The 26747-nt window shown below is 37.2% G+C and overlaps 2 protein-coding genes across 3 annotated transcripts; one reads left to right on the forward strand and one right to left on the reverse strand.

Moving 5' to 3' along the window:
* Window positions 1-1273: 1273 nt before the first annotated feature.
* On the forward strand, window positions 1274-14107 carry LOC306857644 (cone cGMP-specific 3',5'-cyclic phosphodiesterase subunit alpha'-like). The gene is made up of 22 exons (XM_079397670.1): window positions 1274-1897; window positions 3237-3389; window positions 3807-3896; window positions 3973-4113; window positions 4197-4271; window positions 4351-4415; window positions 6270-6336; window positions 6594-6641; window positions 7796-7945; window positions 8030-8173; window positions 8251-8316; window positions 8425-8571; window positions 10005-10112; window positions 10187-10296; window positions 10381-10468; window positions 10553-10653; window positions 10744-10851; window positions 10936-10999; window positions 11082-11156; window positions 11267-11350; window positions 11548-11701; window positions 12002-14107. Exons 1-22 carry the CDS (start codon window positions 1430-1432, stop codon window positions 12058-12060), a joined length of 2565 nt encoding a protein of 854 aa, XP_079253796.1. The 5' UTR covers window positions 1274-1429; the 3' UTR covers window positions 12061-14107.
* A 1303-nt stretch (window positions 14108-15410) lies between these two features.
* On the reverse strand, window positions 15411-26673 carry LOC306857373 (protein FRA10AC1 homolog). 2 transcript variants are annotated; one of them, XM_079397290.1, is made up of 14 exons: window positions 26595-26673; window positions 25441-25520; window positions 24144-24236; window positions 24008-24053; window positions 23671-23747; window positions 23424-23507; window positions 23241-23325; window positions 22867-22912; window positions 17617-17730; window positions 16613-16655; window positions 16400-16524; window positions 16107-16151; window positions 15780-15867; window positions 15411-15645 (listed from the first exon to the last, which is right to left on the reverse strand). In XM_079397290.1, the coding sequence occupies exons 1-14, from the start codon at window positions 26622-26624 to the stop codon at window positions 15603-15605; spliced, it is 999 nt and encodes a 332-aa protein (XP_079253416.1). In that variant the 5' UTR covers window positions 26625-26673; the 3' UTR covers window positions 15411-15602. The 2 variants fall into 2 exon arrangements, with proteins under 2 accessions (XP_079253416.1, XP_079253415.1); XM_079397289.1 differs by having other exon boundaries at window positions 15780-15930.
* Between the last annotated feature and the right edge of the window lie 74 nt (window positions 26674-26747).

Consider the following 26747-nt stretch of genomic DNA (forward strand, 5'->3'; position numbering starts at 1 on the left):
TGACGTAAGTTATGCAGTTGAGGGACAGTTAAATCACAAACTTAAATCACCACTGCATTTATTTATTAATTTTTTTTTCTAATGCTCTAAACAATGTAATGACATGAAAAAATACTAAATTCACAAAGCTTTTTTTTTGGGGGGGGGGTCTCAGGAGGACATACATAGTTGGCTATTTAACACATTGCATGTGTGATATTTTATCAATCAACATCCAATTAAATTAATGTTGAGTGGGGTAAATTTAGCATTGCTCTGTCTGTCGGCTCCTTGCTGTGAACTTAAACGTGTGAGCACTCTGAAGTGCCAAGCCAGGCTCTGTCCCTTCAAGAGAGGATATCCTGATAATCACTTTTACTTAATCCTGGATGTACAAAGCCATGCAGGTACATATGATGCAAGGCTTTTTCTTTTTTACATTCCGTATGCCTGACACTTCCACGACATCAGAGAAAAAGGAGACAGATCCTTTTATACATCTGGCAGACACACAGATCAAGTCACTGGAAATAGATCCTGGGTGTCCAACATCTTTTCTGGGTGTAGAAAGTGCTAAAATGCTAATAATAGCCCAATTCCGAGAATTTATTTTCTTACTTGGAGAGCTTGAGAGCTAGGTATAATAAGGACAATGCTTACAAGACATTTGCATTCAGGTGACTGACATATCACTTGTCCATTGACTTTTTATGTAGTAATAGTAGGATTTTAAGCAAGTGCTATAAGCATATATAAGAGACAGTCCTGTGACTTTTCACTATTTTTAATCATAAATTTGCCTTTAATTTTGCCATGCACAAAGTCCTTTTTTGTGTTGCAAGAATTTTTTCCGCAAACATTTTATATGACAAAAAAATAAAAAAAATAAGGTAAACTGCTTTGAATAAAATGTTTTAAATGAGGTTTGAATTTGCTATTTGAACCATTTGATAAGTTTTTACATGACCTGTTGAATTCTGTTTTTCCATGAATTCATTTCCAGTCTTATGTGTCCAAACCATGCAAAACACTGTCCCTGTGTGCATACTGGGCCCAATGGACCCATAAGCACTGGTGTATTAGATCAGAAACACCATCAGTCTAATCGACAAACATTATTTTGAGTGCCGACACTTTCTCCTCAAGAGAAAACGGAGGCGTTTGACTCAGGCTGGATTGTCTAACATGAAATGATCAGGGTTGGGGATTTGCAGGTTAAGAAAGCTTACGGGTTTAATGTCATGACGTCACTTTCATTAGTGGCCACTTTGATCCCTTCAGCCTGTAAGCCACTATTCTGTGGCAGCCTGTCGGAGGAGACCAGCACTGATCTCTGCTCTGGAGGATGCACCTATCTGAAGGAGGGTATCTCTGAGAAGCTTCACTTTTCATCCTGACACCCCACAAGTAATGAATCTGTGAGAGGACAAGCAGAGAAGCACACTTCAAAATGGCAGACAAGGATAGTGTGGAAAAATACTTGGAGAATAACCCTCAGTTTGCCAAAGAGTATTTCGACAAGAAGGTCCGATGCGAGGTCATCGCCGCCGCTTTTGCTGAGAACCTTGACATCAAAGATCCAGCCTCGTTCAAGGATGTCAGCCAAATCCAGGAGGCCACCATCCTCTTTGACATGATCAAAGAAATGCATTCGCAGCCCATTATGGAAAAGGCCATGCACAAGGTCCTGCAGAGGATATGTATGCTGGTGAACGCCGACCGCTGCAGCTATTTCATATACCGAGCCAGAAACGGCATCCCTGAGCTCGCTACGTGTCTTTTCGATGTCACCCCTACCTCGAAATACGAGGCGAACGTGGTCAACCCTCAATCTGAAATTGTCTTCCCTACTGACATTGGCATAGTTGGCCAAATAGTGACCACCAAAAAACCAGCTAATGTTCCCGATGTCAAACAGGTGAGTAAAAGAAGTAAAGCGGTCTTTAATAGCTCTCCCTACTTAATCTTTTTTTTTTTTTTTTTTTTTTTTTTTTTTACAATTATTAAAGCTCTGCAAAAAAATAAATAAATGTATGTTTAAAAAAAAAAAAAAACGTAAAAACTAAATAATTTACATATAATTAATACCAAAATATATAAAAACAAATTTAAGGGGTTACATTGCAAGTAATTCATAGAGTTTCAAGGCATTCAGCTGCTTTATGGATTGAGATCAAATTTTAATTTTTTTAAATGCCACAATACTTGAAGCAAAAAAATAGACAGGGTAAATAAACTTATCTTTAATCAATGTATTGTTATTTTGCATACAAACATTAAGTTATACCACTTTAACTTCATGCAAATCCTCCTCTCTTTTTTGAAACAGCTATGTATCTTCTGTGTAAATTGTGTGTAGAACTGCACAAACACATTTTTAAAAAGACCATTAAACTGTTTAATAGATGACAGCCTATGCAGATCATCCACATTAAACAAACATGTTGTCAGCAACTCAAAATATGTTCTTAACGTGGTACCCGCTAAAATAACTGGTATTATTATAGTCAAAAACATTATGTTAATATGACTGAATTAACCAAATTAAATTAGCTTACAGAGGTAAAAGCCTTTATAGGTCATAGAGCAGGAGCTGTGTTTTTTTTAATAGTGCGCTAATATGTTTTGCATAAGTAAAAAGACGTGGTAAGTTGCAAGCAACACATCTTCTTAGGTTTATTATGCAGGCCTGTTCCCTGAAACTCGAGTTTGACAAAGGATTAAACTTTTTCTGTCCTGAGGTCATGGAGATCAGTCACCTCCTGCAGAAAAGCAGCTTATTTTCTTTGCTCCTGATAGCCTGCTGCATCTTGATATTATTTAGCAACAAATGACTATCCTGTCAATTTTTTTTTTTTTTTTTTTTTTTAAGTCAGATGTTCAACAACCAAAGCACTTATTAACTCATAATTAAGAATAATTACTTATGAAAATAAAATGTGAAAGTGAGAATTACTCTTTATATGGTTTCTAAATAAGCCAAACAGCTGAGTAAAATGTAACATTTTTATATATTGCAAAGTTTTATACATTAAATCTACAGTAAAATGTCAAATTCCAAAGTTTTGCTTACACTTAATTAACTTGACTTGATACACGCTAATTTTGTTATATAAGCAAACATGCTGCAGCCTCCTGGCTAAAATGGTGCAGGAATTAATGGATGTTTTGTAATAAGCAGTTTTAACCCATTTCTATACAACCAGTGTATTATGAAACAACTGTATCGAACATTAACCAATGTATTTGTTCCTTAGAATACCAAATTCAGTGATTTTGTGGACAAGCAAACAGGATACACCACTAAAAACATGATGGCTGCCCCTCTCATGAACGGGAAAGATCCACTTGGTGTGGTCATGGCAATAAACAAAGTGGGAGCAAATGAATTCTCCAAAGCAGATGAAGACGTGAGTATCTGAAAAACATCTGCAAAGCAGAAATCATGTGATGCTGACCTCAAATTTGTGCTGAATCAGATTATTTGCCCTATTCTATGAGGTTCACATTTCACACCACTACTAAAACGCTAATAAAACAGGAACGATATTGTTGGAATTGCTTTCAGAGCTTTTTTTCCCCAACTGAACGATTAAAACGTTGACAGCCAATTAGAATTCACCCAACTCACAAACAGACGATAAAGAAGACGTTGTGTTGTGTTGGTGTGGATGCTAATATAAACTTACAGTTATCTTTATAGATATCCTGGTGTGAATGGACCTTTTTAAGACTACAATTTCACTTTGTCAGTATAAGCATAGCCATAACACTATTTAGCCTATATTTTTTTATTATCAAGTAAACGTTTTACTAATGTTTTTCAGCTCTTCTCCAAGTACATGACCTTCGCCACAGTCATTGCCCTACAGCATTACACCTCATACATGTATAATGTGGAATCTAGAAGAAGCCAGGTAATGCTACGGACTACAAACCTTAATATTTGACTGTGATTTGAATCTTGACTCTGACTGTAAACTGCTGCCACAGGTTCTTCAATGGTGTGCGAGCAAAGTGTTTGAAGAGTTGACGGACATTGAGCGGCAGTTTCACAAGTCGCTTTACACCGTCAGGACCTACCTCCAGTGCGAGAGGTACTCTGTCGGCCTTCTGGACATGACCAAAGAAAAGGTTTGTGACATATGGTGATCATCCTTCATTTGGTCATTGATCAGCGGTTCATGAAAATACTCAACCTTGCTTTGATTGTTTAGGAGTTTTACGATGAGTGGCCGGTTAAATTGGGAGACGTGGAGCCGTACAAAGGCCCAAAGACACCTGACGGCAGGGTAACAGATTTGTTTCTCTTCGGTAAAGAAGTCAGTATTGCTGTCTAGTATTATTACAACTTTTTCTATCTTCTAACAGGAAATCATCTTCTACAAGATCATTGATTATCTCTTAGAGGGCAAAGAAGAGATCAAAGTCATACCGTAAGCATATTTTTTATGCATAAAAACCCTTTCTTTGTTCATATTGTAAAAACTCAAATGTCGCAAGTCGTATTCTACCACATAGAGTACACTACATGGGATAAACTATCTGGACACCATTTTCTAATAGGTTTGGCTATTCCAGTAATGTCTGTGAAGACAAATCAACAGAACTGTACACAAGGCCTGAACCAGACCTGAACCCAAATTAACACTCTTCAATCTTAAAAATTAAGGTTCTTTATTGGCATCTATGGATCCACAAAGAACCTTTAACATCTATGGAACCTTTTCAACTGTACAAAAGGTTCTTTAGATTCTTCTTCTTCCCACTACTGTTCACTCTAAGGTTCTTTGGGGAACCCAAAACGCATCTCTATTGGATTTTTTTCAGAAAGACCACTCTTTATTAATGCCTATAGTTATGAAGTGAAATTCTAAACAGGCACATTATGCTCACAGCAACTTTATTAGGTACACCTTACCATTAACGGATTTTGCCTTCAGAACTGGCTTAATTCTTCATGGCATAGATTTAACAAGGTGCTATAAACATTCTTCAGAGATTTTGGTCCATATCGAGATGACAGCATTACACTGCTGCAGATTTGTTGGCTGCACATCCATGATGTGAATCTCCCGTTCCACCTCATCCCAAACATACTCTATTGGATTGAGATCTGCTGACTGTGGAAGCAATTTGGAGTATAGTGAACTCATTGTCATGTTCAAGAAACCAGTCTGAGATGATTTGAGCTTCGTGACATGGCATGTTATCCTGTTGGAAGTAGCCACCACAAGATGGGTACACTGTAGTCATAAAGGGAGGGACATAGTCAGCAACAATACTCAGGTAGGCTGTGGTGTTTAAATGTAACCCTGGAGCACAAAACCAATCTTAAATTGCCGGAGTTTATTTGTAGCAATAGCCAAAAATACATTGTATGGGTAAAAATTATCATTTTTTCTTTTATGCCAAAAATCATTAGGATCATACTCCATGAAGATATTTTGTAAATTTCCTACTGTAAATATATCAAAACTTAATTTTTGATTAGTAATATGAATTGCTAAGAACTTAATTTGGACAACTTTAAAGGCGATTTTCTTAGTATTTAGATTTTTTTGCACCCTCAGATTCCAGATTTTCAAATAGTTGCATCTCGGCCAAATATTGTCCTATTCTAACAAACCATATATCAATGTATCTCAATTTTGAAAAATTTAAACTTATGACTGGTTTTGTGGTCCAGGGTCACAAATGATGTTCAGTTGGTACTAAGGGACCCAAAATTTGCCAAGAAAATATCTCCCACACCATTACCCCAGCAGCAGCCTGACACATTGATACAACGCAGGATGGATCCATACTTTCATGTCGTTTATGCCAAATTTTTACCCTACCAACTAAACTGTCACAGCCGAAATTGAAACTTTCCAGACAAGGCAACATTCTTGCTCACAGAACTGCTGTTCACTGGATATTTTCTCTCTTTTGGACCATTCTCTGTATACCCTTGAGATGTGTGTGTGTGTGCAAAATCCCAGTAGATCAGCAGTTTCTGAAATACCCAGACTAGCCCATCTGGTACCAACAACTATAGCATGTTCAAAGCCACTTAAATTACCTTTCTTTGCCATTCTGATGCTCGGTTTGAACTTCAGCAGATCACCTGACCATGTCTACATCCCTAAATGCATTGAGTTGCTGCCATGTTATTAGATATTTGCATTATCAAACAGTTCAACAGACGAAATAGAGTAGCTGGCTATAGTGTTTGGGTGTCCACATACTTTTGCCCATATAGCATACTAGCATGCCAGTCTGTCTCATTTGAATGTTTCTGCTTCCAGAACTCCTCCTGTCGACCACTGGGCACTTGTTAGCGGCCTCCCCACCTATGTAGCTGAAAATGGCATGGTAAGTCCAAAGTATTTTCGTAAACAAAATCCACTATGCATTGAAGGTATGGTATTCAAAAATGATGTTTAAGAATGTTAGTGTAACAAAATTGTCTGCTTTCACCAGTGCCCTTGAGCAAATACTTATCCTAAAGTTGTCTCAGGTCATATAACTACTTAACCCAAATTAAATGAGCTACTTAATGGGTTAAACAACTACTTGCTGTAATATTGCTTATCTTGACTGGAAAAAATATTCTTCTTCTTTTTCTGCAGATTTGTAACATGATGAATGTTGCTGCTGATGAATACTTTACATTCCAGGTACTGTAATCCATTCCAGGATAAACCCTCTCAAAGCTCATACTGTTCCTGATCCACACCTGAAATAGAGACAAACCTGTAACCTTCAAACTGAGAAAGAAAACACTTTATTTTAGTCATAATTTTGAGTAGTTTATTGACAAGGTGAATGTACAGTGCCCTCCACTAATATTGGCACCCTTGGTAGATATGAGCAAAGGTGGCTGTGAAAATAAATCTGCATTTTTTATTTATCCTTTTGATCTTTCATTCAAAAACTGCACAAAATTCTTATCCCTGTTTGTACTAAACTCATCTGGTGGGTTTGCTGCCAAAAAGTTCCAGTCCTGTCTGACAACTGAATATGCTGGAGTTTGTTTTTGGATGAGCGAGGAGAATTTTTCTTGAAACCTTCCCGAACAACATGTGGTGATATAGGGGCTGTTTGATTTTTTTTTTAGACTTTCTGACCCCAAGACTCAACTAATCTTTGCAATTCTCCAGCTGTGATCCTTGGAGAGTCCTTGACCACTCAAACTTTCCTCCTCACCATGCATTAGGACGATATAGACACACATTCTCTTCCAGGCAGATTTGTAACATCTTTAGTTGATTGGAACCTCCTAATTAATGCCCTGATGGTGGAAATGGGGATTTTCAATGGTTTAGCTCTTTTCTTGCAAGCCACTTTTTATTTTGTGAAGCTCAACAATCTTGTTCTGGACATCAGAACTATATTCTTTGGTTTTACTCCTTCTGCTGGATGATTAAGGGAATTTGGCCTTTTGTGATTCTCATATTTATAATCCTGTGGAACAGGAAGTCATGGCTGGACAATTTCATGCTCCTAGTCACCCTGGTGTGCTAAAAAGTGTAAATATGAATGAGAAGATACTTCAGAGATATTTCCCTCATAAGAATGTCTAGGGGTGGCAATAATTGTGGCCAACGTGCACTGGAGAAAAACATTTATTTCATTTTGAGATTTTCTCCCCACCTTCAATTATTTTACTTCAATGAAAGGTTAGAATTCTTGTGAATTTTTTGAATGAAAGATCAAAAAGATCAATGATGCAGATTTATCTTCACAGCCGCCTTTGCTCATATTTACCAAGGGTGCCAATCTTAGTGGAGGGCACTGTAAAAACCACTCTTTTAATTGCTTTACTCTACAGAAAGAAGCTGTGGACGAGTCAGGTTTCATCATCAAAAACGTCCTGTCCCTTCCCATTGTCAACAAGAAAGAAGAAATTGTGGGTGTTGCCACTTTCTTCAATCGGAAAGATGGAAAGCCATTCGATGAGCAGGATGAACAAATTACTGAAGTGAGTCGTTAAATGGTCACCATCCTTTTGGCTCCTTTTAATCTCGTGCTGCAACACTAGTGTGTTTTTCTGACTTTGTTTCAGGCCCTAACACAGTTCCTAGGATGGTCTGTACTGAATTGTGACACATATGACAAACTGAATCGGACAGAGTGGAGAAGAGAGATTGCAGCGGAAATGGTCATATACCAGACCAAAGCCACCCCATCTGAAATCCAGCAGATTCTGGTGAGGCATCACACAAGCTTATGCTTTAAGAAACTGCAGTTTTTATTTTGTTAACTAAACATTGTTTGTCCTGTTAGAACACGAAGGAGAAGTTTGACATGAACCCCGAGGACTGCGATCAGAAGGAAATGTACAAACTCTTGGTATGACTTTAACTCTGAAGCAATATATTCATAGTGAACATATTGATCTTAAGTGTTGAACCTGAAAGATGACTTTTTCAATTCATCATCTTGTATTTTAACACACAGAGAGGCAACATTCCAGAAGCCAAAGATGTCGATCTGCTATTATTTAGTTTTAGTGACTTACCGGTCACTGAGCTTGACCTGATCAAGTTTGGCATTCGCTGTTTCTTTGAACTTGGAGTGGTAGAGAAGTTCAAAGTGCCAGCAGAGGTGAGATTGGACCTTACGACCATTTGAACAGTGCAAAGGCCGTAATGTGATGTCATGCTCTGTGGTATATTATTTAAACACATCAATTTAACAAATAATAATGAATCCAAACTATAAAAATATACAGTCTACACCAATTTCCTGCAAGATTGCACATTTGCAGCCTTAAAGTTTGCGTGCTTTTATTTCAGAAGAGGTCTGTGTTGCCGGTCTTCAGCATTCGCATACATATAAATGGAAGTGTAGTGCAACTGCTTAAGGCTAATTTTCCAAGCAGCACTCACCTTATTACTAGAGCATGTATTTATTTTTGGCTGGTGATTAACGATAACCAGACTCACACAGAAAGCTCAACAGATGTCCACCATTCACAAACTTCCATTTTTTATAGAAAACAATCTGGGCCTATGAAAGCAACTGTTTGGAAACAAATTTAGATAAAAAATTGACCTATCGGTAAGTCCCTCTCCTCGAACGCAGACTAGCTAATGGCAGTCAAGTATCAGTTGACAGGGAGTGGAACTCGGACATCTTTAGGTTTCAGCACCATAGAGAAACATTGGAAGATCTGAAGCTGGCATCGGTTTTATGGGGTTTATGCTTCAAAAATGAAAAACCGATGTGCCTGGGATACTTGTAACACTGATTCCAGGTATCCAGAGAGGATGGGCAATATAATTTATTTTATTACATTTCCTGAATCCAAACAAAACAGAGCAAAATGTCCCTACGTATTCAACCCAAATACAAATGAAGACAAAAACGTTCATTTTATGGTTGTCATACACTCATTAAGTTACAATTTTCATGCTTCAAGCAAATGTTAATGTTATATTGTGCTTTAGCAAGGTATCTCTGGCTAAAACTAGCTAACGTTAAAGTTAGTGAGTCCATGCTAATGTACAAACCTAAATAGCGGACTGTTCTCGCGTCTTGTACAGTGTAGGTCAAAAACACATAAATGAAGGTCTACATTTCAGTGCCTCTCTATATTAAACTGGTTAAATATACATTAATTTAATCGTACCCTGTGATACATGAACAGTGTTGATCCTGTATGTTGTCATCCGCGATCGTGATGACCGACCGTAATATGAGACTTCTCCCGCTTGAATTGTGATCTGTAAACCCTCGATTCGAGTTACCCACTCAATATATTTTATAAATCCCTCCGTGGAATATTTAATTCCCATTTGGTGGCCTTCTATGTCCAAAACTGTGCAAAAACATCATGGGACAAGGTTTTCACACTGCAGCTGTCATTGTAAGACAGTGAGCAACTTCATTTGTTTGTCCGAGGGAGCAACAGTAACTAAGGGGGGCGGGGCTTACCGATAGGTCAATTATGCATCAACTGTTATTGGACTTTCACAAAGTGTGACATGTTCCTTCAGTTTTGGGATAAATATTTTTGGGGTCTACACTTGCTCCAGGTCCTGACAAGATGGATGTACACCGTACGAAAAGGCTACAGAGATATCACCTACCATAACTGGAGGCACGGGTTTAACGTGGGCCAGACCATGTTCTGTCTTCTGCAAGTAAGTTTTTCAATCCACACGTTATTTACCACCTAAGAGGCTGTAATACTGAATATTGTTTGCTTTCCTAAAAGACTGGAAGGCTGAGAAAATACTACTCAGACCTTGACGCCTTTGCGATGGTAGCGGCTGCATTCTGTCACGACATTGACCACAGGGGTACCAACAATCTATACCAGACGAAGTAATTTAGCATATTTATTTTTTACTTCTAATATTTTCAAAAAGGCACAGAAGGCATTTTACTCACGATCCATTTCCAATGCAGGAGCACATCACCACTGGCCAAGCTCCATGGCTCCTCCATCTTGGAAAGGCACCATCTTGATTACAGCAAGACGCTGATGGCAGAAGAGGTTTGCTATGTCATAAAGCACAAAGTGTTCCAGAGTTTAATGTGACAACCAGGTCAACTTTATTTTCTGGCTCCTTTTTTACAGAGCGTTAACATTTTCCAAAGTTTGCAGAAACGCCAGTTTGAGACAGTCCAGCATTTGCACGATGTCTGCATCATTGCGACTGACCTGGCCTTGTATTTCAAGTAAGCGATCAAGAGCATACCTTCATCTAGAGACAGTCTTAAACATATTGTATGTTGGTGACGATCGTCCCATTTTCTTCCCCAACCCAGAAAAAGGACCATGTTCCAGAAGATCGTTGATGCCACCGAACCAATGGCCGATGAGAAGGAAGCGATTGCCTATGTGTCCAATAATCCAATTAGGAAGGAAATCATTATGTAAGCATAACTTCTCAGTAGAACCCTGCTAATTCAGAACATACTGAATTGAGAGTTTGAAGACATGTGTTTGATTCCAAACAGGGCAATGATGATGACTGGATGTGACTTGTCTGCCATTACCAAGCCATGGGAGGTCCAGAGCAAAGTAGGTGCAACTTTGGTTATTCACGGCTAGGATTTTCCAGCATTGGTTTAAAAGACGTTCCTAAACATGCTATTTTCTGAAGGTTGCTCTCATGGTGGCAGCTGAATTCTGGGAGCAGGGAGACCTGGAGAGGACTGTGCTAGACCAACAACCCATTGTAAGTTTGTGGAGATCAGTTTTGCTTTTAGAAAGGTTGCATTCAGTTGGTTACATTGCGATAAAACTAGTGTCTGAATGAGAATACGTATCGTTTGAATTTTTTCTTAGCCAATGATGGACAGGAACAAGGCAGATGAACTTCCAAAGATGCAGTGTGGTTTCATTGACTTCGTGTGCTCGTTTGTGTACAAGGTAAATACACCCAACTGTCAATCAATTTTGTTTTTGCACAATCCAGACATTCGTGTAAATGGGGCATCTGTCCATAATGGTCTCTCCTGGCATGTCAGCACAACATTGCTTAAGTGTTGTGAAAGGGAATGATGGATCGGCAGTTACTGGCGGGCTTGTGAATGCTTGCAGTAACAGGCCTCTTTGATCGTACACAGGAATTTTCAAGGTTCCACAAAGAGATCACTCCCATGTTTGATGGGCTAAACAACAACAGGGTCCATTGGAAGGAACTGGCTGATATTCACCAAGCAAAAGTAGACGCTATAGAGAATGAAAAAAAACGACTAGAAGAGGAGCAGGCTAAAAAAGGTATGTTGGATCCATTACCTGACATCTTTTTGTCTGTTTGTGGACAGGGATAGTAGATTAAGTAGAAAAACTGATGAGAAAAATGGATCAGAAAATGGCAAGGGAAGCAGAAAAAAAGACCCTTTCCAAAGTTACACTTTTGTACCTTGCTTACCCCTAAAGGGTGCATAATAGTAGTACCCACATTGTACATATTTGAACCTTTTTTATGGAATATCCTGTGCTGATCTGACCTCGTAGCCTTGGGGAATGTACATAACTTTGCAGCAACTTGATTTTCTATTTTTTTCTTCACTGAAGTCACTGGTGAGGAAGGAGGTGGAGAGGGAGGAAAGTCCAAAACATGCACCATATTTTAAACATCGTCTGACAGAAATTCAGAGCCACAGAGAAGTCTGGGCCAGCATGTAGAGGGAGGTGAAACGCGCTCCTCACTACGTTTTCACCAGCTTTCTGTCTCATTCCTCGGAAGTACCTTCTCCAAGTGAACACGTAGGCATTCACCAGAAACGGAAGAACTGAACCTGTCAGATGTTCTTTCTGATGGGGTGCCAGCCTAGAGCACCATATAGACAACTTCAAGCTTGTTCCTAATCACTGAGTTCACCTCGACTGTACCTTTTAACAACTAACTACACTGGAGGAAATACTGCATATGCAACTTGCCACACAGTGGTGGCTGAAACACAACTCTACAAATGAGTCCATAACAGTTCTCAAGACTGTTGTATGTCATTTAAACAGCACAACATTAAGAATTAGAGCAATACGTGTGAACAAGTTTCGTACCAGTTACTAATTTCTCAAAATAGCATACTTCTCGATTTCATAGAAGGTCCAATTTGATATTTATTCTTTTGATGAATTCACTGAATCACACGTTAGGGTGAAGTGTGTAATTTTTCCACCAAGCGTGAATTGCAAAAAGTTTCCTTAATAACACATCCCTCATCTGTAATTGGTCAAACAAACAGATAGCCCCGCCCCAAAACAAACACCATTGGTTTTGTTGTCGGGCTGCTTAATGTTTTAATAAAGACCAAGCATTTTTTTTGTGAAATCAGTTTACAAATGGCTTTCTTATAGATATATTAAACTGGGTTGAAAGCATTTTAACATCACATTAAATTACATACTTCACTTTTAAACTACTGAAAAGCATATTTTAATACATAGTTGCTTTGTTTAGGGTTGAAGGACCAACTCATTTGAATAAGCTTTTAGAAGCTGATTGCTTATTAGCAAGTGCTTTGTGAAATGTACAAAGATCTCATGCTACAAGTCTTGCACACTGACTGAGAGTTGTTCAAAGGAAAGATGGCACCATCAAGGCTAAAGAGCTTGTAACTTGCATTTGCATCTGCTTGACACAGTTGTTTGGATGGATATGATACAGGATGTCTTTTCTACTTTTTGAAGCTGAGGATGCAATACGGCTAATTTTGTGAATATGTGGAGAACATTTATGACCAGAACTTTGATGTTTGTTCTTTAATAAGTTAATGATACCTAAGCATCACACATAGTTTTCAAGCATAATGTATTATTGAAAGTGTAACATTGAGCGTATTACATAGAATATCAATTGATTACATAGAGATATTTGTTTATACCAAACATTTAAATGATTTTTAAGTGGTTTTCTATGGAGACATGAGTAAGGCATATAAAAAATAATATTTAAAGAAAGTGCATTGCATGCTATGACAAGGCAAGAGGGAACTGTCAGTACTTGAGCACGTACACCTATAAGGAGATTTGAAGTGAGTTTGATAGGGGAGCAGCTCCTGGGATTCACTTTGTTTGAATCTTTAAATACCATGCTTATTTAAAGCAGACTACTGAAGCCTCTAGAGATCTCCTCTGGCAGAAAGCTCAAACCCATTTCGTAAGGTCAAAGTATCTCTTTTCTGATCTTTGGAGGATTTGATGACAGTGGTAACATTTGAACTAGCGAATAAACCGCTGATCTCGTCTGATATCAAAAATAGGCCTGCTTAAGAAAAAAACCAAAAAAAAAAAACATGCACCAACAAAAACTAAACCTATGGAGAGATGTAGTAAATGAATTTAAAAATTAAAATCTTATGCAATATCAGCTTGTTGGAAACATCAGTTAAGGCCTTTAATCCAATAACAGGGGCAATGGCAGTCTAAATAAGTTCACTAGAACTATTGACTACACTTAAATGTCAAACCCTCTAAGTCCAGATCAGACTGAAGAGGCCAAAGTGAGCAAATCTCATTTCAGGTTAATGCATTTTGTTAGGATTGTGTATAATAATATCTATTATGTCATTTGGAGTGAGTGTGGGACTGATATCCGATCATCTTATTACTGAATACTACCACACATATACTGTAAATTATGTCATGTGAACAAATAAACACATTATTCTGAACTTTCCCGAGTCTCTAGTAGTTTTGACCATATCTGCTATTAGCTTAAGGTCTCGGTGACCGCACAGTTCTGTTAGGTTGTTTAGAGGGCATGTCAATAGGAACCTCTCCTGACTTTTCTGTCATGCTGCGGACTACCTAATAAAGCTGGATCATCCCCAGGTAAAGAGGCTCAGGTAATTGGCTGACAGCCGAGACAAACGACTTCTCTATCTGTGGGTCTTTCAATATAGAGCAAAAGGCTTCAAGTTGAACTTCTGTAACGCTAGACTCCAGCTCAACTGTCATTTTATGAGAAATGCATCCTAAATGAATTCACATGGGAAGTTCCTCATATTAGACATGCTGAATAACGGATCAGAGCGAACAAAAGGCTTTCTGAACCCATGACTGATTCTTCATGTTGATTGGCAGGCAGCCACCGCTGGGTAAGCTGAGGCCTGGGACATTTTGACATTCTACCGTGACCACATGAGTTTGCCCTGAGAGGCTGCGTGAGGGGTATAAAATAAAGCAATAAGCCGTGGTTTACAGTGAATTTATAACAGCTAAGGGGCGTTGTTAGGCACGACACAAAGCGGACCGGTTTATTCACTGTAAATCACGGCTTCACGGGGCTTATTGCTTTTATAAGTGGTTAGTCCATATATGTAGCAAGGTTTCACAAAATAAATCAAAGCAAATAAAATGTGATGATATTAATTAAAAACATTATTCTTCTGCCAAACAATGTAGTTCCTCAGAAACGGTTGTGTTTGCAACAAAGTGGTTGCCGAGCAACACACAGACATAAACAAAGGTGTATGGTTGTAGAGTTATTTACAACAGCTTAGAACACGGCTCAACCAATCAGAATCAAGGGCCGGAACTCTCCGTTTTATAACAGAAAGTCTGTCCATTTTAAAAACCCAGACCTAATGTGTTGGTGATTTCAAGGCATAAGGGACAACATCACGTCTGCCAACATTTAATGGGTCAGATTATACAAACATTGATAGGATCTGACTGTAAACTCAGTAGCTTGTTAAGTAACTATGGTTTCCTAAAATATTGTTATTGACTGCTGTACTTACAGGAACCCAAATATCTCTTCATGATAATTATCTGAGCTCACTAAACTTTAAAAGTAAACAAAGACTTATACTGATAAACACAGCAGGCCGTTTTCATTAAAAAATTTGCAGAACAAATATCTGAGCAAATCAGTCATAAAACTATTATATCAGTTGTTGCATGTACATACACGCACACACACACACATATATATATATATATATATATATATTTATTTTATTTTTTATTTTGTTTTAAGGCCTACAACAAACAAACATGTATAAAATTCTTCACATGCAAATTTGTATGCTTGAATGAGACCCAGTAGAAATTATTACAAAAAATGTAAATGCTAATCACCAAATTGTAATCAAATGATATTTCTCAAAAACAAAGCTAAAAAGAAAACAGTAGGCATTAGATTCTTTAGGATCGTCCTTTCCTCGACTCAGAGAAACATGTCTTCAAAATACTCGTCAAACTCTTCCTCCCTGAAAGAGAACCAGACGCATCAGGTTTGTCAGTGCACTGTTTTAGAAAAATATTCCCAGCATCAAAGAGCTTTAGAAACACATTTGTGAGCATATAGTTAAATATATCATAATGATTCATAAACGGGACTCACCGTGACTTCTCCTCCACAGTGGGTGCTGGACCCCTCCAGTGGTCTGACTCTGAAGGACCCTCTTCCTCTTCTTCTCCACTCTCTGCATCTGGAGAACACACCGCATCAGACTCACACAACTCCAAGCACACTGCTATAGCAGTTTTTATGCCTGATAAAGATATAGGTGAGGGATTTAAATGACCCATCCAACATCTGCTGACTGAATACAGGAGTTGCTGGAGTTGTTTCAGAGGTCTGAACATACTGAGTACATTCTCCATTCTCTGCCTGAGGGTGCTAGATGACGGCCATAAGTCATTTTTGTTGGAAAGGGGGTATGCATACCTTTATCTGAACCCTGGGACTCCTCTGAACTTGAAGATGAGTATTCTGTACAGAAAAAAATGGTTTTATTTAACAAGCAACTTTGGTTAACTTCAACCAAGTTGTTATTCAGCTCCTTTATGATTTTTTTTTAACAAATGGGCTTGTTCTCTTTTAAAGACTTTAACTGGAGTACAAAACACCACCGCATAAATACATCAAAGTTAAGTGAATACATGCAGTGAAATGCTTTTCCTATACTTCCATGTCTTGGAAATGTGTGGAAGCTTGATTTGCAATGAAAATGTACTTGCCTTTGCGCCTCTTTTTGTGTTTGTCTTTGTCTTTGTGCTTTCTGGGTGATTTGGGTTTCTTTGAGAGTGACTTGTCCACGTTCTCTTTCGATCGCCGTCTCTTCTTCACCGTTACTTCCTTTCTCCTGGAAAAGGTTTCACAGGTTAAGAGTCAAGGTCTCCAGGTCTAAGAACATCTGAACGTCTAACTTTGTAATGGTTGAATCTTCTTACTTGTGATGATAGTTCAGTTTGAAGGAACACTCTGGACACAGACCTTTAAAATAATGTGACGACAGATCAATATTAAAAAATTATATATATATATATATTTTTTTTTAATAAAAGATCAAAAGGATTAAAAATGCAGATTAATTTTCACAGCCTTCTTTGATCATATTTACCAAGGGTTGTGTTGTTTGTGATGTTTTACCATATTTACCAAAGATGTCTCTTATTAAGGCTGCATAATATATATATATATATTTAATAAGTACTTAATAAGAGACATCTTTAAAAACATTGGAAAACCTTAAGTATTCCAAACATTTAATGATATACATGTATATAAAAAAATCATCAAATGTGTGTGTATATATATTTAGCTTCAGAGTTCAAATTTAATTAGTGTCTTAAATAATGTAGAATTAACAGTTCTTTAATATTTCTTATCCTTTTACGTCATAATGTGTCTTTGATTAAAAAATGGCAGAATCCTAAAAGTTTTTCCAGGTTAAAGCTTAATTTTGAATCCCAGATTTCTATGTTGTCTCAGATTTTTTTGGCCCTACTTTAATAAACTATATTTAGTATTTACTAAGTATAGTAATCTATACTGAAAATATATTTTAATGCACTGCAGAACGTTCTTTCTTCATAAACAGTAATCATGCTTTAAAAGCAGTAAAAACGAATACAGACATGGGCTTCCCTAATTCAGCACTAATTCTATTAGCTCCACCCCTGTGTCCTGTGAGCCGAGGAGATTACAGCATGCAAGCTTTAGACCAGGGGTCCCCAAACTTGTTCCTGGAGGGCCGGTGTCCTGCAGAGTTTAGCTCCAACCGTAATCAATCACACCTGAAGCTGCTAATCAAGGTCTTGCTTGGTATACTTGAAACTTCCAGGCAGGAGTGTTGAGGCAAGCTGGAGCTAAACTCTGCAGGACACTGGCCCTCCAGGGGTGTGGTGACCCCTGCTTTAGACGGCCGCATGGTTGGTGCGACTCCAGCACTTACGCAGCTTCACCAGGGCGTTCCTCTTCTCCCCCTGCTCCACATAGGCAAAATTCACCTCCCAGCTCTTCAGACCCTCCTTATTCTCACAGCGCTTGTTTCCGCAAAGGAACTGGCCTGTGTAATTCAGGACATCCACATGTGACATACACAGAGTTGCATTGAACATTCATGACACGTGTGTGACCCTGGACCACAAAGCCAGTCTTTAGTCGCTGTGGTATATTTGTAGCAATAGCCGAAAATCCATTGTATGGGTCAAAATTATAATTTTTTCTTTTATGCCAAACATCATTAGGACATTAAGTAAAGATCATGTTCTATGAAGATATTTTGTAAATTTCCTACTTTAAATATAATAAAACTTCATTTTTGATATGTAATATGCATTCCTAAGAATTTCATTTGGACAACTTTAAAGGTGATTTTTCTCAATATTTCGATTTTTTTTGCACCCTCAGATTGCAGATTTTCAAATAGTGTCTCTCGGCAAAAATAAATTCAAAAAATTCAAAAAATTGACCCTTATAACTGGTTTTGTGGTCCAGTTCTGCATATTTGTATTACATAGTTTGACTATGCTTTTAGGTCCCAATAATTTTATATTTGGCCACATTTACACCAAGTATTAACATTTCAGGTGGTCTCAGGTGATCCTATTGCATATGATCAAACGCATCCAGTAATCTGAAATATGAAACCACATATGGAGGTATTCTGAAACACACATTCATGATACTACATTAGTAGTGTATAATGTCCCAAACAACAATTAAGAACTGCCTATTCGCCTTTCAATCAACCAATCAGCTGAGGGATAGGCTTAACGTTATGTTGAGTTTAGGCACACATTCTTATGTACCTATAATTTCACTCTGATTTTAGGGGTAAATTGTGGTTAGTGTAAGGGTTATGTTTAGGAGTAGATGTAGGGATTTTGTTTTTGCATAGCAATGTTGTCAACAAAATACACAGAAGAATAATTGGTAACACTTTAGATTTAGGGAAAATATTCAAATTAAGATTTTCCCTCAATAAACTCCTAATTACAGTAGGGTTAAGGGATGTAAAATATGGTCATGCAGAAAAAGTACTAATAAACAGCCAATATGCTAGTAATATGCATGGTAATAAGAAACTAGTTGACAGTGAATAATGTTCTCTTATCTATGTTTGGGAATACAAAATTTTTACTGTGATGTTATGAAAAAAAAAAAAACAGCAGTTATGAATATTTTGTGAATCCAGGCCCTGGATTAAACTGATTCTGCGTGATGAAAATATATGCACGACATAGCCAGTGAGAAGCCAAACGGAAAACAGGCTGGAACTGCTGCACGTGATTCCTGACAGGAAACGGCGAGAGAAACAGACAGAGCGAAAGCCACTCTCCTCCTGTGACCTTGGCCTGGCAAACATTTCACCTCAGACATCAGCGGACTGACGTTAGCTCCAGCAGGCTTACAAGGGGATCCTCCAGATTGGAGCCAAGGGAAAAGTGCGTCATCAGGGAGTTTTTCTGCCAGGCTCCCCACACCTCTGACAGTGTGCCGCCTGGATCGGCTTTGGCCTGTACCTGATCACCTGAGCCCAAGCACACTTCTGCTGAAAGTGACCTGCTTAAAGAAGCTTATTTCCACTACGGAAGAAATTTTTTTACGGTAATTGTCACTTTTTATTTCATAATTCAAACTTTTTTCTAGGTTTATGTCTCACAATCCTGACTTATTTTCTCACAATTCTGAGAAAAAAAGTCTCAGTTGCGAGATATAAACTCAAATGTGAGATATTAAGTCAGAATTGTGAGAAATAAACTCGCAATTCTGCGAGAAAAAAATCAGTTGCGAGTTAAAAAGTAAATAAACAAAAAAAACAATCTGTGACAGAAAAAAGTGAGATTTAAACTCAGATTGCAAGATAAAATGTTGCAATTACCTTTTTTATACCATAGCAGAAAAAACTAACAAACAAAACAACAGGAACTCAACTACGAGATAAAAACTCAGAATTGGAAGATATAAACCAACAGGTCTGAGAAAAAGATCCGAATTGCAAGATAAAAAGTCAATTACTTTTAATTAATAATTTTTTCATTCAATGAAATTGAGAGGGGAAAAGTCAGAATTGCAAGATGTAAACTCTCAATTATAGCTTGCACTTCTGTCCAAATCTGCAAAATGAGAAGTCGCAACTACAAAACTTTAATTTCTGAGACTATTAGGTCTTCCAGGAATGTTCTTAATGGAAAAAGAGCTTCTCAGAAATGGTTTTTGTAGTAGCTTGTTAGGAAAAACAGTGGGTTTGGTAAAAGGAACATGCATGTTTTTGCTATTCCTGACCTTTGATAAAATGTGTCCAAGTTGCACTGTGAAAAAACAAAAAGTGACTGTGCTGTGAAGGATTATGTCATGTTGCAGCTTGGGGAAAGGCTTGAGCTTTGACGTGGTTGGAAGATGATCTCACGGCAGACAGAGTAACTGAGGCATCAACCTCATGTTGCACATGCAGATTACAGAGTTGCCCAACTACCCCGTCTCTCTGATGACGTACATGTGACTTCAACCTCTCCAATTAAGCTCGCGTGAGCAGCACTGAAGCCGTTAAAGCCAGTGAATCAGACAAACAGCGTCTTTGGAGAAATGACAAAACGCTTCAGGGTTAACCCTCATTAGGTATCCCAGGGATGCCCTCATTATGCTGAACTGTGAAAAATGACCAGCAGATGGGAACTCCTCATGACAAACTCCTAAAGGGACCTGTTAAAATGTCCCTCAGCAGCAGAAACAGAAAGTTCTGGTCACGAAACATGCTTTGACGTATGATTTTCATATTCGCTTGAGAAAGTGAGCGGTGTTTACTAATGCAAAACATGCCAGTATGTGCAAGGAAGTTGTGGATGGTCTTCAATAAACTCTCCTCATTAAGTTGTAGTGCTCATATGCTCCTAATGGTGCTCAGGTAATGTTTCAAAGTTTAATATTAAATATGTTACAATAGCAATAGTGATACTTGAAGTGGTTCTCAACGTTTTTGACCCCAAGGGCCCCCGTATTTCTAGTAATTCTGCAGACAAAGCCTTTTTTTTATTTACAGAAAATAGATATAAAAAACTTATAAATAAATAAGTTTCAGAAACTGAACTTTCCAGTAGTTTGTGATTACGTTTTTTTTTCTTCATTGTTATACATGTTATTATTTTTTAAATGTATTATAATTATTTGTTTTATTCACATATACCAATTTCTCAACTGATAAAATATTGTAGAGCTTCACATAATTAGAAAAATTTATTATTTAAATAATTTCAGTGGCACTTGCAGGCTTTAAAATTACACTTAAAATTTCCTCATATATTTACATTTTTAAATACTGTGGAAACACTGATTATTAAATAAAAGTTGCTGAGGTAACAAATTAAAATAGTAAATAATTTAAAAAATATATATATTTTTGCTGTTTTATAACTTATTCTAAAACATATCTTGCTCAAATAATTTTAATGGATATTGTGGGCCCCATGAAATTGTGCTGAGGCCCCCTAATGGGTCTATTACTTTTTTACCCACAAATAGCAGCATTTAAAATATTATAAATCATACAAAATATTATAAATCATACATTAAGTGATCAAACATTTTGTATGATCACTTATTCTTAATAGATAATACCTTTATTTATTCAAAAAAGAAACTTGAAACATACTTATTCTGACCTTTACTCTTAAAATACATAAAAGAAGAAGTGATCATGCTATATTTTATTATATTTTAAATTACTAAAAACTTCTAGCTGACAAACGGGTTAGTGTTTTGAAAGATAGTGGCAAAGATTGTTAAAAATTTAAATGCCAATTAATTCATTTCACTGGGGACTGCACTGTGTCCCTAAATAGAGTCTTTGAATGTCTTCTAATGATTCTTGCTCTAAATATGCCTGACAAGACTTTTTGATATACGTATGAACTATTGTTACACTGAATGACATTTTAGTGGGTGTCTTCTTTAAGTCTAATAAAATAGTGTGACAGTCATTATGTTTTTGCTCTGAAAAAAAAAAAAAAAAACATATATACATATATATATATATATATATATATATATATATATATATATATATATATATATATATATATATATATATATATATATACACACACATATAAAATTAAACAGGACACATTCTGCGAAATCAAAACACTGATTTCTTTGCATCACACCAGCAGCTTGCAATGGTTAATCTGCAGCTCGGGAAGCGAGCGATGGCTGATGGCAGTCAGAAAAAAGCTTGACAAGTGTGACAGCATCCGATCAGTTCATCACTCATTTAAGGGCCTCTTCATTGATTTGCCTATTTGTTTGTGTAATTCTTACACGTACTTCACCCTTGTTTACCAACCAAGATAGCTTAACCGTGAACCACGACCCAGACACAACAGTATTCAAATCATTGATTTTCGTTACAACACAGGCAAACTCACCACCTTACAACTGGGTCACTATCATATTACAATCTATACGCTAAACAGTATTAATCGGCAACTGCATAACTCTAAAAAGCGGCAACAATTCAACATCAGCTTTATGCACGCAACATATCCAAAATACATTTTGGGGAAAATTTGATTAGATCAAATAAAAATGTAATCAAATGTGCCTCTATCTCTATTTTAATGGGAAAACAATTGCACTGAGCTTTGATGTGAACACTGGATTCTTAAATAACTGATCAGTTAATTAGTTGTTATGCTAATGAACTCTTCCACAGCTATTTCTGTCTGAGATGGGCGAGTAAAGCTGTTTTCAGTCCTAGTCCATCCCTGCTTTGGTCAGGTGACAGTGTTACTTTACCCAAGTTAAAACAGTACCACCACCTAGTGGCCGAGGCTTTATTGTATTGTTATTGCTCTGAATTTTATACTTCTGTTTTGTAAGTTATGCACCCAGAATACTTGAAATAAGTGAACACATTCATGTTTTTAGTGACTAGTTTAGGGACCGATTCTCACTATTAACTAGTTGCATGCATATTACTAGCATATTGGCTGTACTTATAAAGCACATTTTCTGCATGACCATATTTTAGATCCCTTAATCCGACCCCATACCTAAATTAACAACTACCTTACTGACTGTTAATAAGCAGAAATTAGGAGTTTACTGAGGCAAAAGTCACAGTTAATCCCCAAACTAAAGTGTGAACATATATATATATTTTATATATAAGTACAGAAGAGTAGAAATGTTCTTGAATTACCTTTTCCAGACATTACTTCATTTTCGATGCGCCACCGAAATCCAAACTAGTAACAGAAAAGTTCTAATTCAGTAAATCAGAAATCATAGAGGATTTAAGATAATAAAAAATAGCATGTCCAGAAAAGTATTTTAGCACAAGAAAAATAATCCTAGAAAAGCCAAGCCTAATGCCTTCTAAATGATCAGCATAATCAAAACTATACTATACTATACTATATAGGCAATTAAAGAGTGTTGGATCAAATAGAATACAGAACATATTATGCAAAGGTTTGTGTCTAAAGAACTGTTCCATTTCGAAAAATTTCAATCAGACTATCATTTCATATGTAAGGCTTTACAAGGTTAAAAAAAATTAAATAAAAGACAAACTTTATTTTCTTTGTATCTGCTGAGGTCCGCAATGCAGTACTCTTTGAAGAGCTTATCGTAGTATTTCTTCGCAAGCTCTTTCTCCCTAAACATTCCAGAAGCTTTATTTTAGGGTGACTGTGCAGAGCTCACAAACCATTTTTAAGATTTTAAAAAGCAGAAAATTAGAAAAGCAGACTTTACCATGTCATATCCTCCTCATCCTCCTCTCTCCACAGGAAACGGTGGTTCTCTCTCACCACATCCAGATCGGTCTTGTCTTTAGACCTGCGGGTGGAAACACACAGTCCCAAGCAGCATCTATCAAAGCAACCTAAACTGTGTCATTTCTGCACCAGTTAACGTTATACATCAAAGGTTTAATATCAGAACAACTGTGTGACATTATTAACCATGTTTCTATAGAATACAGACAAAGTAAACTACTCACATGGATCGTCTGAACTCCTCAATCTTTCCTCCATAGTACAGAACGTAGTCGCTGACAAACTTCTTGTGACGTTCAAACTTACAAAATGCCATTAAGGATTTTTTTTACCACTCAAAAAAATGTTTGATGATGAAAAACAATTCATAAATCATTTACAATGGTCAAAATTCCCTAAAAATACACTATCAACACTCATAGTATATAACATGGAGTGTTATTCAGTCTCAAGAGTTGAAATGATAGAATGCAAAATGAACTGTGAAGAAATACAAAGCCTTTTAAAAGCTAAAAACTGCCACTGTCACAATAGTTGTTGAAAAATTCTCTTTGAGGATACAGCGTTCATTGATATCAGGTGTTGCCGTCGATTTCTGGCTTCCTCTCTTTCAGGAAAAAAAAATTAAATAAATCAACATTAAATTTTAGTACACATACTGGACTGCATGGCTATTTTTGATGGATGTGACCTGTACCTGTCCCATTCATGGGCAGCAACATTTTTATGGGCCACCTTGGTGTGTTTTCCTTTCTGGAATGGCTTCTGTAACAGCTCGTCTTTAGCTGCCCTAAAACCAAATACATACAAGAGGACCAGTACTTAAAGTGAAAGCACCATCATTTTATGCTAATTGCATTCTTTCTAATTAAATGCTGTTATTTTGCTTCAAAATTCATTTCTTTAACAGATATCCCTCCATTTCTTAGATTGTTATTCACCCTCAGGCCATCCAAAATGTAGATGAATTTAGTATTCCATCCTCTGCAGTGAATGGGTGCCGTCAGAATACGAGTCCAAACTGCTGATAAAACATCACAATAATCCACACCACTCCAGTCCAGTCCATCAATTAACATCTTGTGAAGCAAATCTGCATGTTTGTAATAAACAAATTCACCATTAAAGTGTTTGAACTTAAACTGTCACTTCTAGCTAAAATATGAGACCATAATTCATAACAACACTTCTTCCAGTTTTCTTCTTTTTTCCACTTGCTTTCATGTTAAAAGATGTAACTACAATATTATTGTATTACTGTTATATATTGTTACATCTCAATAAACAGACAAAAAAAAAAACTGTATTCTCTGTTGTTCTCGCACAGCAAAATCCATCAACATATTTGTTTAGAAGTTGCTTGTATAGAGCGCAGATTTTTCTCCCGATTCAGACGAGATGACTTTTACACTGGAAATGGATAGAGGACTGGTATGAAGTTAACCATTTTTTAATTTCTTACAAACATGCAGCTTTTCACTTCACAAGATGTTAACTGATGGACTGGAATGGTGTGGATTACTTGTGGATTATTATGATGTTTTTATCAGCTGTTTGGACTCTCATTCTGACGGCACCCATTCACTGCAGAGCATCCATTGATGAGCAAATAATGCAATGCTGAATTTCTCCAAATCTGTTCTGATGAAGAAACAAACTCATCTCTACATCTTTTTTTTTAAGTTGTATTTATGGGTTTAATGTGAGAGGACGGTGGAGAGCGGGATTGGCAAAGAACCTCGAGGCGGGAATCAAACTCAGGTCGCCATGAGCGCAGTTGCGCTATATATCTACTCACTAACCCCACAGCTATCAGTGCCGACCAAACTTAAACGGGCCGAGCAGCAAATTTTCATTTTTAGGTGCCACTTTAACGTGGCAACTGGTACTGTGTTGACTACATGCCAGAAAATATTGTATTACCATGGCGCCATTCCCAAAAATATGATACCAAAAAACATTATTTTTGTAAGTGATGTAAAAGAAACTCTCACCTATTCTCACCATTTTTGGACTGCCCTCCTCCACCATCATCATCACTGAAATCTGAGTCATACCCTCCACCTCCATGGACCTAAACAGAACACAACCCAGCATTAACAGTGCAACAACAGGACACAGCTAACAGGAAATGCATAGAATCACGGTAGGTTACTGTATATTTTGGTGTTTAAGCACAAATGTCAACTCTATTATTTCCTGGCAGGTGATATAATAAACAAGTACAGGACAAAAAAAAAGTGAAGGGAAGGTGAGCAGCTGACCACAGCAAAGAGGGAAAGTACTTTGTCATCTTTATGGGTGATATACTGAGTCTGCACAGGAAATACAACACCCAGGGTCAACGGCTGGAGGCCACATCATGTGAAGGTCAGTTCTCACACGGACTACTGAGCTTCAGACTTTAAGACAACAGCAACTAGACCCATCAAATAAACATGTAATCTAATACATAAACCCCTGGTTTCATAGACAAGGCTTAAGCCTAGTCCCAGACTAAAATGTAGAATGTTTCAACTGAAAGAAACTTGCACTGACTGAGCCTTTGTTTTGTCTCAAGATGCACACCAGTAATGTTTTCTCTAAGGCACATTTATAATAATTACTTAAATGTTCTAATTGAACTGTGGCCTAATACTGGCTTAGTCTAAACCCTGTCTGTGAAACCAGGCCATATAATGCAGTAACCCTATAAAGATCAAAGTGCCATATTTCATATGTGAATTTTAAGGCCTCTAAATTATCGATATATATCATCAAATGATATACAGTCAAACCAAAAATTCTTCAGACACCTTTTCTCACATTTTCAGTTTACTCGCTAGAAAATGGTAATAAAATATGACAAGAACAGAGTTAAACTGATAGAAAGGTATGTAATGGATTAGTTTGAATAGCTGTTAAATTTAAGTACACAAATAATACCAATTTAATCAGAGTAACAAGTTAAGTTCAACACTTATTATGTACAATCTACATTTTGAAGTATGAGCAAATCTGTTCTAAAATTAATTAATACAGTGAAAAATCATGATGTGCGACAGGAGACAAATATACTGTTTTGCATGACAAGCAGTCGCAGTGTTACAGTGCAAACGATTAAATCAAACCTCCACATCCTTGTGCATAACCTGTGATTCATAACTACCTTAACAAGATCTAGAGCAGTTTGATCCATGCCGCTCGTCTGTATTTACATGCCGCAGAGTCTCAGACGGGCGCGGGGTGATGACGTAAAGACCACGTGGCAAAAACAAAGGCAGTACCGTCCCCTCATTTGCATAATGTCTGCATTTAATGG

The sequence above is a fragment of the Barbus barbus genome (assembly GCF_936440315.1).
Source record: "Barbus barbus genome assembly, chromosome: 38".
NCBI classification, from domain to species: domain Eukaryota; kingdom Metazoa; phylum Chordata; class Actinopteri; order Cypriniformes; family Cyprinidae; genus Barbus; species Barbus barbus.

Coding starts and splice junctions, on each gene's coding strand:
- LOC306857644 (XM_079397670.1), top strand. CDS start 1,430: ATGGCAGACAAGGATAGTGTGGAAAAATACTTGGAGAATAACCCTCAG. Junction 4,272..4,350: donor CAAAGACACCTGACGGCAGG/GTAACAGATTTG, acceptor ATCTTCTAACAG/GAAATCATCTTCTACAAGAT. Junction 11,351..11,547: donor TGTGCTCGTTTGTGTACAAG/GTAAATACACCC, acceptor GATCGTACACAG/GAATTTTCAAGGTTCCACAA.
- LOC306857373 (XM_079397289.1), bottom strand. CDS start 26,624: ATGGATCAAACTGCTCTAGATCTTGTTAAG. Junction 25,521..26,594: donor CTGCTCTAGATCTTGTTAAG/GTAGTTATGAAT, acceptor TGTTCTGTTTAG/GTCCATGGAGGTGGAGGGTA. Junction 15,931..16,106: donor GTCCCAGGGTTCAGATAAAG/GTATGCATACCC, acceptor TATCTTTATCAG/GCATAAAAACTGCTATAGCA.